The sequence below is a fragment of the Petromyzon marinus genome, chromosome 2, assembly GCF_048934315.1.
Source record: "Petromyzon marinus isolate PM22_M1 ecotype Great Lakes invasive population chromosome 2, UKy_Petmar_22M1.pri1.0, whole genome shotgun sequence".
In the NCBI taxonomy this organism is placed as follows: Eukaryota; Metazoa; Chordata; class Hyperoartia; order Petromyzontiformes; family Petromyzontidae; genus Petromyzon; species Petromyzon marinus.
This window is the reverse complement of record NC_133668.1, coordinates 24,566,636-24,583,377: the sequence shown is the minus strand read 5'-3', so window position 1 is coordinate 24,583,377 and position 16,742 is coordinate 24,566,636. Positions and strand designations below refer to the sequence as shown.

Genomic DNA, 16,742 nt, shown 5'->3' with positions numbered 1-16,742 from the left:
TAATCTAGACGTTTGAGGGGGAAAACTGGAGGACCCGATCGTAGGGTAGAACACACGTGGCAAGACCTCACACGGTTGTGGCTGCTACTGGCTTTCTCCAACGCCTTGCGTGGGTCGTTAAGGTGGCGTGGAAATTTCTGCCTTGCCTAGTGGCGTCTGGTGGAGTGAATGCATGTCATACGCTTTGGTTCTTTCGGTAAAGTCACGTGACTGTGCCGAAAGAACCAAAGAGTATGGATTCCTGCAGTCACGAAAGCTTCAAATCAAGATTGAATGCATGTCAGTTATATCATGATTTGTATGTATATTATACTGTGTATATATATTCATAGTTGAGCGACAACCCAATAAGACGAAAGTTAATTTCGCAAAGGAGACCTGGGGTACTAAAGTTCAGTCATAGCATCAGTAACGGAGCTTTCAGCACGTGGTGCGAAACTTCGAGCAACACACGGGCCCAAGGATCACGATGCTAACCCAGCTCACGAGAACAAACCTTCCCACTGCAATGTGCCAACAACATTTGATTATTTTTCTTTTAATACAAATTAGTTTGTTTTATATTTAGGGGTAATATATTTTTTTGAAGGACATGTCTGTTACCCAATAACTGCTATGAGTGTAGCTATTCATGAGGTGATTAAAAATATATATTATTTAACTCGCATCAGGCCGCACGGTGTACATAGCAATCTTAATAACCACTCGATATCTCTCTGACCTCTATACGAATGCGCGATGAAGAAGGGCCATTGCCCGAAACGTTGCCTGTTACATAATTTTATTTTGTTTTAAGGCCATATACACACAGTTACTGTTGAACGTGTGGAGTGTTTTTGTTTGTTCGCTAACACATCGGACGGCTGCGATTCACAGCTCTTGGCGACCTGCTGCTGGATGAAGGTGTCCCCATGCCATATCGGTCGTAGGGTCCCCTCGACCATTCTTCACCCACGGCGGTCATTGCCCGGGGTACAACAAAGGGATGGGAAGGGTCTGTACAGCAGTTAAACTTGCAGCTACTCGGCGCAGAAAACAAAAAAAACAATCTAACGTTAATCAATCAGTCACATCAGTCTTTATCTGAACGTGCCAATATCACCCTCAATAAAGTGGGCACCAGTGCCCATTACAGCAACAGGGAAACGCGACACTGGGGGCACGGAGCAACAGGAATTAGAAAATAAAATAATCAGTCACGACCTCGGCGGATAACATCGACTGAGCAAAAATTGCAAATGCGCGCAACGAGTAGCATAAGTAGTAAATAAAATACATAAGTGAAGACATTGTTTTTTATTATTTTAGAATTTAACATGAACGAGTAACATTTGTTTGAGCAGTCACGGTAAAGTGTCGGTGTATGATCATCTTTATATGCTCTGGATGAGAAACAAAAACAACCGCAAGATAGTTTTTTTTTTACTTTTGTTTTGCGTGTGCCAATATGAAACATTTGCCGTAAGAGACACACTTCCCATTCCTTCATAGCTCCACGCTACACACTGATTCCCCGTGCACATGCGAACATTTCAGTCCAATACACAATAGAACGATGTTTGTATCTTACCTATAAAATTCATTTTTTGTCTGTCCGTTTGTCTGTCTGTCTGCGCGCGCGCGCTTCCGAGGGATTTGGCTCTCAAACGGTTGGGTTTACGTAAAAAAAAAATGTTTTGCCAGGTACCACACTGTAAGCCCCGCGGTGGGCAAGCGCTATTTCCTTTTCCCGTCCGTCACCTATAAATGAGCTTAAATAGAGTTTTTTTTTTGCGATCTCTCAACATTTTTTTAGTTTCACTATGATTTATTTCCATTCACCGCTCGGGGCGGGATAACCCAGCAAGCTGCGCATGCGCACAACGCTCATCGCGGTCAGCCCCTAGCAACCCACACGCGCCATCGCCGGAGGTGTGCGGCCTTTTTTTTATTCGCCTGCACACTCTACAAGCAAGGTACGTCGCACACATTAGTATTATAAGCATTTATAACATTACACTTTGCACTGCTGACAGCGGTTGCCCCTAGCAACGCACACATGATCGGCACAAATTTTAATTCGCGTTAAACATGCAGCTAAAACACACAAAACGCTGAGGTTATTTCTTCGCAGTGTGATGTCCTCTTCCCCCCACCCCACCCCAATGCGTCCTGTTACTACTATAGGGCCTCTAGATATTATTATTATAGCGCTTAGATAGTATTATTGAAGCGTGGCCGGGGGGAGCAGTCCAGCCCCCAACCTGCCAAGGTGACACCTCGGCCAGCTGCACACTCTACGCGAGGACGGGGGCTCTGCACGCGACTAGGCCTCACCACGGCAATGTTAAGTACCATTTCCTTGCTTCTTTTCCTAACCTCACATTGATAGAAACCCAGTTTTTTTTTATAATCACCTTGCTAATATTACATTAACTATGTTTGTGTGCAGACTACTATTTTTGTTTGCCTGCTCACAACTAATCTTTTAACAATCACTTTGTCATTATATTTATTATTTATCAACTCACCTTCATATAAAACTGTTTTATATAACCACCTTGTACTGTATGTGTGCAAACAACTAATATTTATCTTCCTTGCTTCTTTAACTAAACTCACGTACATATGATCTTGTTATTGAAATAATATCCTTCAAAATATTAAACCATTGTTAATATTCTTTCAATACCTTGGTCATTAATATTTTTATTGTGTCAACCAACGTTGACAGAAACCTGATTTTTTAAAGAATAAATTAGCAAATATTACATTAATAATGTTTGTGTGCTGACAACTTAAAATTTATAAATTTACTTGGTAAATAATATTATATTTTTAATTGTGTCCAAGTCTTTGCGTGTGAGTCCATGTGCGTGTCTGCCACCATGTGTGTGTGTCAGTCGATGTATGTGCGACTCGATGTGTGTGTGCATGAGTTGATATCTCTGTGTGTCAGTCACTGTGTGTGTGTTAGTCAATGTGTGTGCGTCGTGTGTGTGTGTACACAACTATTATTTAACAATTAGGTTACTTTAATTTTAAATAATTGCGTGTGTGTCTGCGTCGATATGTGTGTATGTGAGTCGACGTGTCTGTGTGTGTGAGTCCATGTGTGTGTGTCAGTCGATGTGTGTGAGAGTCCATGTGTATGTACGTGAGTCGATATGTGTGTGTGTCAGTCGATGTGTGTGTTAGTCAATGTGTGCGTGTGTTTTGTGTCTGCGTAGACAACTAAGATTTTACAATTAAAATAGTAAATTTCTTAATATTTATGTCTGTCTTAATACATGTGTGCGTGTGAGTCGATGTGCCTGTGTATGTGTGAGTCGATGTGTACGTGAGTCAATGTGCCTGTGTGTGTGGCTCCATGTGAGCGTCTTAGTCCATTTATTTGTGTGTGTGTGTACGTGCATGTGTGTGTGAGTCGATGTGTGTGTGAGTCGATGTGTCTCTGAGAGTCTTATGTGTGTGTGCATGGTCGCTGTGTGTGTGAGGGTCCATGTGGGGAGCGGTAGTGTAGCGGTTAGCGCGCTGCGCTATGAACCCGGCGACCCGGGTTCGATTCCCGCTCACGGCCAACACCGGTGACAATTATCTGAACCGGTCCTGGGCATCCCCTAGGTCGACTCAGCCTCAAATGAGTACCTAGTGCGGTGTGTAAACATCGCCACTGGGGAGACAAAGACGATCGGGCGTGGTGCTGGCCACCTACCTCCTCGTGTGCCGTTCCGGCCTTCATAGGTGCTCGCTAACAGCACTTGCCCCTACAGTCTGTTAAGGCTACACGGGGGATCTTTGTGAGGGTCCATGTGTGTGTGTGAGAGTCGATGTGTGTGTGGCTCCATGTGAGTGTGTAAGTCAATTTCTTCGTGTGTGTAGGTACATATCAGAATCAGAAAGGGGTTTTATTCGCCATGAAAGTTCGCACAGACAAGGAATTTACTTTGGCAGGAAGGTGCATACATTCAACATATAGTAAACTTAAATCTAAAATAAGTGGTATACAAGTCTAAACTATACTAAAGGTACAAAGTCTAACTAACACTAAGGGGCTAAAGTATGTAAAGTTTTGAATAAATATTGAATATAAAGTAGCTATAAGCTCCAATCTAAAAATACAAAAAATACAAAATGGTAACATACAAAAATACAAAAGGGTAACATAGTGTAAATGTGGCAAGGTGTAATTTTGTAGATAAAATGTTAAAGTAAGTGTAAGCCCTTGGCCTTGTTGAAGAGGCCAGCAGTGGATGGGAAGAAACTGTTTTTGTGGCGTGAGGTTTTGATCCTGATGGACCGCAGCCTTCTGCCAGAGGGGAGTAGCTGGAACAGAGAGTGTCCAGGGTGAGAGGAATCGGCCACAATCTTCCTCGCTCGCCTCATGGTCCTCGAGGTGTGCAGGTCCTCGAGGGTTGGTAGATTGCAGGCAATCACCTTCTCAGCAGTGTGGATGATACGCTGTAGTCTGCTCTTGTCCTTGGCAGTGGCAGCAGCGTACCAGACGGTTATGGAGGAGGTGAGGATGGATTCAATGATTGCTGTATAGAAGTGCACCATCATTGTCTTTGGCAGAATTTCTTCAGCTGCCGTAGGAAGTACATCCTCTGTTGAGCTCTCTTGATGAGGGAGTTGATGTTCAGTTCCCACTTGAGGTCCCGGGAGAGAATACTGCCCAGGAAGCGGAAGGACTCTACAGTTTTTACTGGGGAGTCGCACAGGGTGATGGGGGTGAGTGGGGCTGTATTCTTCCTGAAGTCCACAACCATCTCAACTGTCTTTAGAGCATTTAGCTCTAAGTTGTTCTGGCTATACCAGGTCACCAGGTTGTCAGCTTCCCACCTATAGTCAGACTCATCCCCACCAGAGATCAGCCCAATGAGGGTGGTGTCATCCGCAAACTTCAAGAGTTTGACGGGCGGATGATTGGAGGTGCAGCTTTTGGTGTACAGGGAGAAGAGCAGTGGGGAAAGGACGCAGCCCTGAGGAGTTCCGGTGCTGATGGACCTGGAGTCAGAGACTTGTGTTCCCAGCTTAACGCACTGCTTCCTGTTAGACAGGAGGTCTGTGATCCACCTGCAGGTGGAGTTGGGCACGTTCAGCTGGAAAAGCTTGTCCTGAAGCAGGGCAGGGATGATGGTGTTGAAGGCAGAGCTGAAGTCCACAAACAGGATCCTGGCATAGGATGCTGGGGAGTTCAGATGCTGTAGGGTGAAGTGGAGGGCCATGTTAACTGCGACGTCCACAGACCTGTTGGCTCTGTAGGCAAACTGAAGGGGGTCTAGGAGAGGGTCTGTGATGGCTTTGAGGTGTGCCAGAAGCAGGCGCTCAAAAGACTTCATTACCACAAAGGTAAGGGCGACCGGTCTATAATCATTTAGTCCTGTTGGCCTTAACTTTTTGGGCACAGGGATGATGGTAGAGGACTTGAGACAAGGTGGTACATGGCATGTCTCCAGGGAGGTGTTAACGATGTTGGTGAACACCGGAGACAGCTGGTCAGCGCAGTTCCTGAGGGTGGCTGGAGAGACAGAGTCAAGCCCAGCTGCTTTGCGTGGGTTCTGCCTCTTGAAAAGTCTATTAACTTCTCCCTCCTTAACGTAGAGAATCATCTCTGTAGTATAGGCGGGGGATGGGGCCTCTTGGGTGGGAAAGGGTAGTTCAGGACAGTCCAATTGTCTTTCAAATCTGCAGTAGAACTCGTTCAGGTCGTTGGCCAGGCAGGAGTCGTTAGTGGTGTGGGGGGCTCTGGGCTTATAGTTGGTGATCTGCCTGAGCCCTCACCAGACAGAAGCAGAGTCGTTAGCAGAGAACTGGTGTTTTAGTCTCCGAGTACAGTGGTTTAGCCTCTCTCACCACCTTGCTAAACCTGTTCTTCGACTCCTTCAATCTGTCTCTATCCCCACTTCTCCAACCTCAACCTTCTGAGCTTTGCTGAGACCCAGGGCTTGTTGTTGTTGAAGTTCATCCTGGTACGTGTTGGAATACAGCAGTCCTCACAGAAGCTGATGTATGACGTCACAGCCTCTGTGAGTTCATCCAGACTATTGGTAGCAGTCGTGAACATATCCCAGTCAGTACAGTCCAAGCACGCCCGCAAATCCTCCACAGCCTCACTGGTACACTGTTTAGATGTCCTCACAGCAGGTTTACAGAGCTTTAGTTTCTGCCTGTATGCAGGAATCAGGTGGACCATGGCATGGTCTGAGTGTCCCAGTGCTGCTCGGGGGATGGCGTGGTAGGCTCTACTGACTGTAGTGTAGCAGTGATCCAGAGTGTTCCCTTCTCTGGTAGGGCATTTAATGAATTGTATGTATTTGGGGAGTTCGTGGCTGAGATTAACTTTGTTAAAGTCGCCAAGTACAATAACCAGCGAATCTGGATTTGCTCGCTCCACACTCAGAATCTGGTCGGCTAGCATGTGTTGGGCCTCTTTAACCTGAGGACCCGGCGGCAAGTAAACTCCGACCAAAATCAGCAACGCGAACTCGCGAGGCGAGTAGAAAGGTTTAAAGTTTATACAAAATGATTCAAGGAGCAGAGAACAATGTTGCAGAATCACTGTGACATCTACACACCAGCCACTGTTAATGTAAAAACAAATACCACCGCCTTTCGTCTTGCCGGAGAGTGCTATGTCATGATCCGATCTTACAAGATGGAATCCTGCCAGTTGTAGCGCAGTGTCCGGAATCAGATCACATAGCCATGTCACCGTGAAGCACAAAACAGAAGATGAAAGAAAGTCTCTGTTTTTCACCATGTCTGTTTGTTAGTCCATGTGTGTGTCTCTAAAGTCGATGTCTATGTGTGTGAGTCCATATGTGTGTGTAAGTCGATGTCTTCGCGTATTTGGGTCAATGTCTGGAAGTGTGTGTAGGTCGATGTGTGTGTCTGTCTTTTTCGCCCGGGCAACGCCGGGTACTTACCGCTAGTTTATAATATAACCTTGTTCTTGCTCGTCAATACACAGAGCAATTTCTTCACTTAACCATGGGGTTCTTTTCTTTCTATCTCTCTCCCTTGCATCAGTGCCCTTAAAATTGGATGTTTTTTTTCTTCAAGAACCGTTAGAGCCTATTGTGATCTGCACCATTCATGCAGGCATTCAATCCAGCAGTAGAATGAGAATGGCAGGTAATTTGTTTTTGTTAAGTGAAAGGCCCTAAAAGGTTGCCCTGTGAAATAATTAAATGACAAATCCCACAAGACTATCAGATTTTTTTTATTAAATACTAAAATATACCCGGCATTGCCCGGGCCCAAAAAATATTTCAAACCTACTCTTAAAAATCTAACAGCAGTGCATACTGACTGTGATGATACCTGCTATGATTACAGCAGTGCATCCCGACTGTGGTGGTACCTGCTATCACTACAGTAGTACATGCTGACTCTATAGCAGTATTTATCGACTCTATAGCACAAATTACGAACCTGACAGAGTGGCGTGGTCAGACCTAGTCCCATGCAGAGCCCCCGGCCTCACCTCGATTGCCCAGCCGGCTGAGGCTGGGGGCTGGGCCGCTACCCGCCCCACCATCCCCCGCCCGCGCTACAATAATACTATCTAAGCGCTATAATATTAGTATCTACCAACCCTATAGCAGTAAGTACACACATTGGGGTGGGGGGGGAGAGAAGAGGACATGACACTTCGATGAATTTACGTCAGCGTTTCGTTTTTTTTTTGCATTTTGAACGCGAAGGAGAAATCCCCCCCACCCTCCACCGATGACGTGCATGCGTTGCTAGGAGTAACCCCTGGGCAGCTTGAGCCACTCGAGTAAATAATTAAATAATGGTGCATATCACTGCATTGTTAATTAAACTACTTGAAAGTTTACAGATGGGAAAACGGAATAGCACTGGCTCTCCAGGGGGCTTACGGCGCGGTACCTGCCTACTATTTTTTTTTACGTAAACCCCACGGTTCGTGAGCGAAATCCTTTGCAAGTTGCGACCACACAGAGACGGACAGACAGACAGACAGATGGACACACAGACAAAAAATGACATTTATAGGTAAGATAACTGCACGCATCGGGGTCGGGGGGACATCACACAGTGAAGATTTAGCGTCAGCGTTTAGTGTATTTTATAGCATTTTTAACTCGAAAGAAAATGTCCCCCTCACTCCCACCGAAGGCGTGCGACTTGGCATGGGCCGTCCCTCCCACCAAAGGCGCGTGAGTTGGTATGGTCGTGCACGCGTCATAAATAACTAAATAAAAGTAAAGCGCACAAAAATCGCACCAAATCTTAAACAAATTTAAAGTTGACGGATGTGAAAAAGGAATAGCGCTTGCTCACCGTGGGGCTTACCGCTTGGTACCAGGCTATTTTTTTTAACGTAAACCCCACCGTTGGAGAGGCAAATCATTCACAAGCGCGCGAACAGACACAAACCCACAAACAGACAATTTTTGACTTTTATATATATAGATGGTGGGAGGGGTAAATACTAACACCAGAGCATAGATTTTGGATTTCACAAACACGCCTTGAATATAAATAAATTACCTGACAGTCTCATTCTACTGCTGGATTAAAAGCCTCCTGACATCGTGTTGTCAGTCATGGGGTTTTCTTTTTAAAAACCATACTCTATTTACCACGCCCGTCAGTGCAGGTTTGCGAAGGAGGGAAGAGGTAGGACACGCCCGGTTCTGATATCACTCACGTTACTATTTTTGTTTTAAAATTTTCTAGGGAAGGCCCACTGAGCTGCTATATAGCTCGTTTTCAGAAGTAACCTGGCAATCACAAATGATAGTTAAACGAAGTGGTTTATCACGTGGAAATTTATAGCAGCCAAATACTCTAAACGCATGTTTCTAAATGTGAAGAGAAAAACCGGAGGACCCGGATAAAAATCCACGTCACCACGATGATAGACACACACACTCCATAGTAAACAGGCGTCAGGTTCGGGATCGAACCCATGGCCTCCTGTATACCAGGCGAGGTAGTTAACATCTTTCCACCGTGCCAACCCTCTCTCGCTACCGTGGCAGCTTTGGCTGGGAATTTAACTCGTTTTTTGCTGGATTAATGGCACAGCACGCTTACTACTCACACCACCACTACTACCACTTCGCTCTAGTCTGAGGATGGACAGCCGGTCGCTTTTTCTTGACTTATTTACTAATAGCTAGCACTGACAGAAGCCAAGTAATCATGAAATTAACTAAGCGTACAACCTAATTGTCCTCACGCTCTGCTAATGCATGGCGTACAGTCCGCGACAAGTAGGAGGTCTCAACAGTGCTGCGACTACCCAAATGAATGATTTCACTCGTGATATTATGACCGAACAGCCTAACAACATGCACGAGCTTTATTGGCTTTGTGATTTTACAAACACTGCGCACGGTGGTGTGTGTGTGCTCTTGTTACAAATGTAGTGACTGACTTGGAGACGTAAATTCTTGGAGGCAGTTATTTAATTAACACCGAGCACACTTTGTACAATACACACCCTACACTTTTAACACTCTCCTCTGTCTCTCACTTATACACAATTCAACACTGGTTGCTCGCCTACACACAACACTAGCCGTCTGACAGTGACGGCGCTGAACTAAGACAGCCAACTACCGTCTAGCAACGCAATATCAAGTGACGACGACAGCGACGACGGCGGCAAGACAACAGCGATGATGGTGACGATCTTCAGCAGCAACGACGGGGATCCCACTCCAAACGACAGCCCCGAGGTCCCCTCGCGGGAACCCTCTTATACTGTCAGCATGGCCTGGCTCCGCCCCGGCCACGTCCCCTTCTGGAACCTTCTAGCGGGTTCCCGACGTGCCCCTTCCGTAACCTTTCCCCTAGATCTCTCTCTGATCTATCATGTGGCCTGCTGTCAGTCAGGGTTGATATAAGCTGCAGATCCCCTTCCCTGCCAGCAGCCAGCGCTATGCTACTATGTGACCGATTCTATGTCACTACATCACCCCCCCTGTGAAAAAATAAAACAGCCATCCCAGCTGACATCAATCACTTACATAACGGTGAATTTCACAAAGTACAAAATGCGCCAACGCAACAAACCCAACACGACGAACAACAAACCACAACAAAAAAAACCCCGCAAAGCCACATCACCGGTGAAACCTCTCAACAATAACCCCAGTCCGCAAGAAAGAAAATTATACTCGACGTGCCACAGCCCGCGAGCGTTGGGAAAGACTCTAAGTCAACTCTCAACAGCTCTCCCGCCAAGTCCAGCATCCCGCTGTGGACGGCGAGAGGCATCACGGCCTCCCCCCCTGCACTCGGCATGCTCCTCTCCCGATGGCCATCCGAGCGCACAGCCGTCGGACCACCCGACCAAGGCGCAGGCCGCCCTGAAGTGGCACTAAAACGCCGTTCCGTCACCTCCCACCGCTCCGAACTCGCAGACGGGAGGCAGGCGCCCCCATAGAGGCAGCGCCCCCACAGACCCCGCTGGTAGCGACTTGAACATGGCGGGAAAAATTTCCCGCTCGGGCGACAAAATGGCGGTCGCCCACTGTGCCGCACCCGTGGTGGACAAAATGGCGGCCGCCCGCGTGGGCGGGAACTCCGTAGTTTCCCGCGCTGGTGCGGCGGCAAAAATCGAGCTGTCCGCCCGCTGTTCCTGCGCTGCCGCATCTCCGGCAGGCGTTGCAGATCCGAGCTGGGCCACGAGCTCCGCTGCCACAGAGAGCAGCTCCGCGGGACGTCAGGTAAGGTCGTGCCATCCCTCTCTAACCAGCGGTTGCAAGGGGCCGACGTCCCTGTCCCACTGCTTCACTGCTTCTCTATCCCAGGTCGCATGAACGGAGTCCCGGATTCCGGGGCTGTCCAGGGGGCCGCATCCCCATCGTCGACATCTCCCAAAGACACTATTGGTGGGTTCTTTGTCTTGGCTGACGAATTTTATTTTCTTGATTTTTTTCGAAGAGTAGTGCTTCCTATTCATAGAATATGAATAGGAGGCACTCTTTATTAATAACCTTAACACTTACTAACTACATTTTCCAGTCAGGACAGCTGGCAGACTGCCTGACTGGGGACGCCGAGATGGTGAATACGGTGACGGCGACGAAGACTCCAGCAGCACGACGGAATCCCACTTCAAACGACAGCCCCGAGGTCCCCTCCCGGGACCCCTCTTATACTGTCAGCGTGGCCTGGCTCCGCCCTGGCCACGCCCCCTTCTGCAACCTTCTAGCGGGTTCCCGATGTGCCTCTTCCGTAACCTTTCCCGTAGATCCCTCTCGGGTCTATCACGTGGCCTACTGTCATTCAGGGCTGCTATAAGCTGCAGATCCTTTTCCCTGCCAGCAGCTAGCGCTATGCTACTATGTGACTGATTCGACGTCACTACAAGAAAGATACCATTTCACCACCCACACCATCCCCGCACCATCCACACCACCACACCACTTGCACCACCACACCACCTAAAACCACCCACCCCACTGTATAGCCTTAACAGACTGTAGGAGCAAACGCTGTTAGCGAGCACCTTTGAAGGTTGGAATGGCACACAAGGGGGTGGGTCGCCAGCACCACGCCCGGCCGCCTTTGTCTTCCGAGTGGTGATGTTTACACACCGCACCAGGTACTAATTTTAAGGCTGAGTCGACCTATGGGAGGCCCAGGACTGGTTCAAATAATCATCACTGGTGTTGGCCGTGAGCGGGAATACTCAGGTCGCGGGGTTCGGAGCACAGCGCGTTAACCGCTACACTACTCACCCCACTGCACCACCGGCACCACGCACATCACCCACACACCGCACCACGAGTCCCGTGTGACCTGTCCTCGTGACTCGGACGCACGTGCACGCACCCTTTATGGCACAGAACGGGACACTCCCCCTAATCCGCGGATGTCATTCATGGCAGCTCTTTGATCTCCGTATCAAACGCGGGGGGGGGGGGTTGTGGGGTGTGGGTCATGGGTGAACCGCCTGTGTGAGGATGATTCCTCTATCGGAGCCCGGGGCGGACCACATAAGCGAGGGAGGGGTTATAGTGCGACCGCCGCATGTTTTGTGCACGGTTCCACGGTTCGAGTCCCCGCAGCGAACTTTGGCTAATACGGATGTATTAACCGTTACCAATGAATACATAAATACATAAGTACCCACTCTGTATGCTTTTACAGTAGACGGCGGAGATCCCCGTGACGTTATTTGAAGAAGCGTAGGCGCTGCACATGTTGGCGTCTCGGTCAAAATTCGCCAATATTTGAAAAACATTCCCTAACAGCCCCACAATGTGACCTATTACACTCACATGATAGACGTGTTTCCCTTTGAAGGCGTTGTTAATAGCGAATGTCGCATTGTTGTTTGTGTTTGTGCACCACTGCCAACGCAAGGGGCAGTATCGCCAAATGAATCTGTTCGCTCGTGGATCAAGTCTCGGAGAAACGTCCCTTCACTGACCACTGCTCTGAGAATGTGAAGTCCCACTGGCAACTCCACTCGTCTATCAAAAACGGCGCCTTCGGACTCACAATTATCAGAATATTGATTCATGTTGGAGGAATCCGATGAGCTACAAAGCTATTTTTCATAGATGTCCAGTAAGGGCGAGTCAGAACGTTACAACAACAAGCAATGCAAAAAACACGGTAGGAGTCCAAAGTATAGGAAAGGTAAACACATCACTTAAAAAAATACACACAAATAAAACCAAACTATCTTGCCAAGTAAAGCCCACGTAACTTTTAACGAATTTTTCAAAAGGGACCTAGCCATAAATGATAGCTCAACAATGTGGCTTATCATGTTGAAAATCCATAACAGCTAAATGATCAGCATGCAAGTTTCTAAATGTGGAGGGAAAAACCGGAGGACCCGGAGAAAAAAATCCACGCCACCATGGGGGAAGAGACGCGCAAACTCCAAATATACAGCAGGCGTCAGGGTCGCGATCGAACCTCCGACCTCCTGCATACCAGGTGTGGAAGATAAGATCACAACCACCTTGACGTCCCTTACATAAATACATGAAATGTATACAAGTTAACATTGCGTGACTTAGCAAAGCTTGGGAAAGGAAATAAATACCAAACATACGATCTCATTTGTAGTTGGACCGCACTCACCTTCTCGTCGTCGTCGCTGAATGGTACCCATCCCGGTGTCTTGTTGACGGCCTGGGCCACTCCGATCACCTGCCCGTCGCTGTCGTGGATGGGCATGCAGAGGAGAGACATCGTCTTGTAGCCCTTCAGCTTGTCCATCTCGTCGCTGAATCGCCGGTCCTTTGGCGAGACATGCGAAGCAATGACAAAGATGCCCCCACCCCAACCCCGCTCGTGTAGCCTTTACCGGGAAGGCACGGGGCAAGTGCCAGTCGCGTAATGAGAATGGGGGACTCAGGGGTGCCTTGCCCCCCCCCCCCGCCCACACCTGGTGGCCAAAGCTACGAGTTGAGGCCCTTTTCACAACCACCATTAAATGTTTTAAACAACAGTTGTAAAAAAACAACTTATTTCAAACGCGGTTTAATTTTTATTTTAAAGAAAGCGCTTGCATTTACATTCCCCGTTTTCTTTTTTTGTTTATTACAATTATTACAGCGGTAACGTTCGGCTTCCGCAAAATTGGAGGCCCCACCTGACCGAATGCCGCACTCCTTGAGCTGATAATTATGTCGTCACTGCGCTACTGGCAAGTGCTGTCAGCCGAGCAAACTTCCCCAAGGCCAACGTGGTGCAGGATGGGGGTGATGTGGCCCTTTGTCGCGAAGGGCCACCCTTTTTTAGTCTCTCCGGTCCTGATGTTTGCATACTGCACCGGGTGCTCACTTCAGTAGAAATCAAACGAGGGGAGGGCCCCGAATGGTTCTGATATCGCTCGGCACTGATTGTAGCCATGGCCGGAAATCGAACTGAGGTTGCCAGGTTCGTATTGCAGCACGCAAACCACTTCGCCACCGCTGCGCAAACACAAGAGTGCACACACAAGAGTGCACACATGAACAAAGGTAAAGATCCACCGTATAGCCTTTACAGGCTGTTAGGGCAAGTGCTGTTACACATATGAACACATACGTATGCACACAATCGACATGCACACACGTGCATACGCACAGACACACATGTAAATACGAAGATTACCTAATTAGCTTTATGCCCATAGGGCATCATTCCCATTCAGACGATTGCTTATTATCATCAGACACAAAATTGGCATTTTATCCATGGGTGGCATTGGTGCTCATCTTTAATTGGTGGCGCCTAATCAGTGGTGAAACGTCCACGTTACTATGACAGGGGAAAGTCCATCCGCAGGATACACATTTTTATTTTATATTCAACAATAACGCGATACGTGCAGATAAACAAAAATACCCGACACGCCTTGCCATCGTCTGCCGACCGGACTCGACCAAGCGCGGCCGTGATGGCGATGCGTGTGACACTGCTCTTGAAGTCGGAGTGCAGCGGCGGCGTGGGCTCGGAGATGTGGGTGGAGGAGGGGAAACCCGCGCGGCCACTGCCGCCGCTACGGCTATTGGCGCGCACACAACGAGCCGAGGAAGTGCCTTAGAGGAACGACGTCAGCCTGGCCTGGCATCATTGAACGCCACGCGCCGGCGGTTGGAAGCCAAAAGCCGCGCTCGACGGAGTCTCGAGGCGCTCCGCGCGTGGCCCGCCCGGCTCCCAGGCAGTGCACGCCTTTCTATCTGGGTCAGAGAAAGGGGCCCAGAACGACCCCAGTCTCTAGACCCTGACATTGACATTAAACAGGCACCTTCCAGCCGAGTACCAACACCACTGCCACCGCCAACACCACCACCACCGTCACTACCACCACTACAGCCACCACCACCACTGTGTATGTTGAACTTATTTCGCACAATGTATGTAGCCAACCGTGCCAATCGGAGGTGCGGGGGGGAAGGACAACCAACTCAACACAAAAAAAGCGGTATTGTGTTGAACTTTATTGACAGTGGACTGCACAGTTATGATAAGAAAACCGAGTGCTGACTGGCAACGATATGTCCAATGGATAATTGGTCTACAGCTGAAAAGGTGGCAATTGTGCATTACAGGGGGCTCTGTTCTCAGCGATACCGTGATCATGAAAAAAATCATGAGGTTGGGGCACGTGCAGAAATTGCGAATATTTTACGCAATAACACTAAGCCGCACCTAATAAAGAGCCTCCACTCTCTTAATGACCGCCAACTGTTCGATTCTCAAACACACTCGGCTGGCACTCACACGCGCCACAGGGAGAAATCTGTTCGGACACTGCGGGCGGGCGGGCATGCGGGCATGCGGGCGGGCGCCTAGGCAGACGAGCGCAGTCGCCTGGCAGAGTCAGGAAACAAATTAAAATATTATTTAAAAGATTGGCGCGTGGCCACGCGGGGAAGAAAAGATAATTATAGCGCGATGACCCACGGGCTGGAACATGATTGATAAGCGAGTCGTCATTGCGACCTTGAGACGGGTTTGAGTGCGAGCCGAGTGCTTTGGCTGTGAGTTTCCCTATTGGACAAGTGCTAAATCACCCTCGAACCTTGTTCACCGATGTTTGTTGTGGTTTATCTATGTATATAAAAGAGAAATGTGTGAATGTGTGTCTGTTCGAAATGTTTAGCATACTTCCCGACATGCAACAAACTTGAAATTTGACATGTGGGTAGTTTCCAGACTGTACACCATGCAAAAAGTATAAAAATATAATTTTGTATTTTTTTTTGGCGGGGGGGGCGCAATAAAGATATATTTTGCACGGCAAGTGAGCTGTGACGTCACATCTGTGATGTCACCCGCATGCGGAAGCGTTACGTAGTGTGCCTGCTGATGTCACGCATCCCCCCCAACCCTCCGCGAGTAAAGTGCCATTAAATGTGTTGCAGGTCTAAGGTATTCTTCGCGCAGCATTGGTTTATTATTTGAGTCGTTTACTGCTGTACGCACCCTGAAAGTTGTGTGTGTCTGCAGCAAGCGCGTCTATGTGTACCTATGGACACGCGCGCGTGTGTGGGGGGAGCGGTAGTGTAGTGGTTAGCGCGCTGCGCTATGAACCCGGCGACCCGAGTTTGATTCTTGCTCACGGCCACCACGGGTGACGATTATTTGAACCGGTCCTGGGCCTCCCCTAGGTCGACTCAGCCTCAAACGATTAACTGGTGTGGTGTTTGAACATCACCACTGGGGAGACAAAGGCAACCGGGCGTGGTGAATCCAAGTCCTGGGCGAAGCCGGGTAGTAAAGCTAGTTTTATATATATGTATACATTTCTTTTAAAGCCGTGGTTCCCAGCAGCTGAAATGATAGTTATCTCGCCGTGGTAAGATGTTAATTACCTCGCCTAGTATACAGGAGGACGGGGGTTCGATCCCGACCCTGACGCCTGCTGTATATTTGTAGTTTGCGTGACTCTGTAGTCAACTGGATTTTCTCCAGGTCCTCCAGTTTTTCCCTCCACAATTGGAATCAACACGCGTTTAGAATATGTAGCTGCTATACATTTCCACATGATAAGCCACTTCGTTGAGCTATCATTTGTGATAGCCAGGTCGCTTCTGAAAAAGAGCTATATCTATTCATTCGCATTTTTTCGAGTAAAAACTCGCCCCGACTAAAGAGGGCATGGCAATACTTTACAGTATGAATTAAATTTTGATTTAAAGCTTTCGTGACTGCAGGGATTCATATTCTTGGTTCTTTCGGTAAAGTCACGTAGAAGGGAAACAATAAAATAATAAAAATATAAAACAATAAAAATTCTCACGACGTTTCGACTGCAACACAAG

General features: G+C 48.1%; 1 protein-coding gene and 1 long non-coding RNA gene across 4 annotated transcripts in view; one reads left to right on the top strand and one right to left on the bottom strand.

Moving 5' to 3' along the window:
- Window positions 1-16,742, bottom strand: part of PDE11A (phosphodiesterase 11A) — a 101,784-nt gene that overhangs the window by 66,924 nt on the left and 18,118 nt on the right. For all 3 annotated transcript variants that reach the window (XM_032958513.2, XM_032958515.2, XM_032958514.2), the window contains one exon: window positions 13,069-13,227. In XM_032958513.2, the coding sequence (XP_032814404.1) occupies window positions 13,069-13,227 (159 nt within the window). The remainder of the gene's footprint in view (window positions 1-13,068; window positions 13,228-16,742) is intronic.
- On the top strand, window positions 966-15,852 carry LOC116944751 (uncharacterized). Its single transcript, XR_004403158.2, has 3 exons — window positions 966-1,955; window positions 10,776-10,856; window positions 10,990-15,852. It is a non-coding gene; the product is annotated as an uncharacterized LOC116944751 (long non-coding RNA).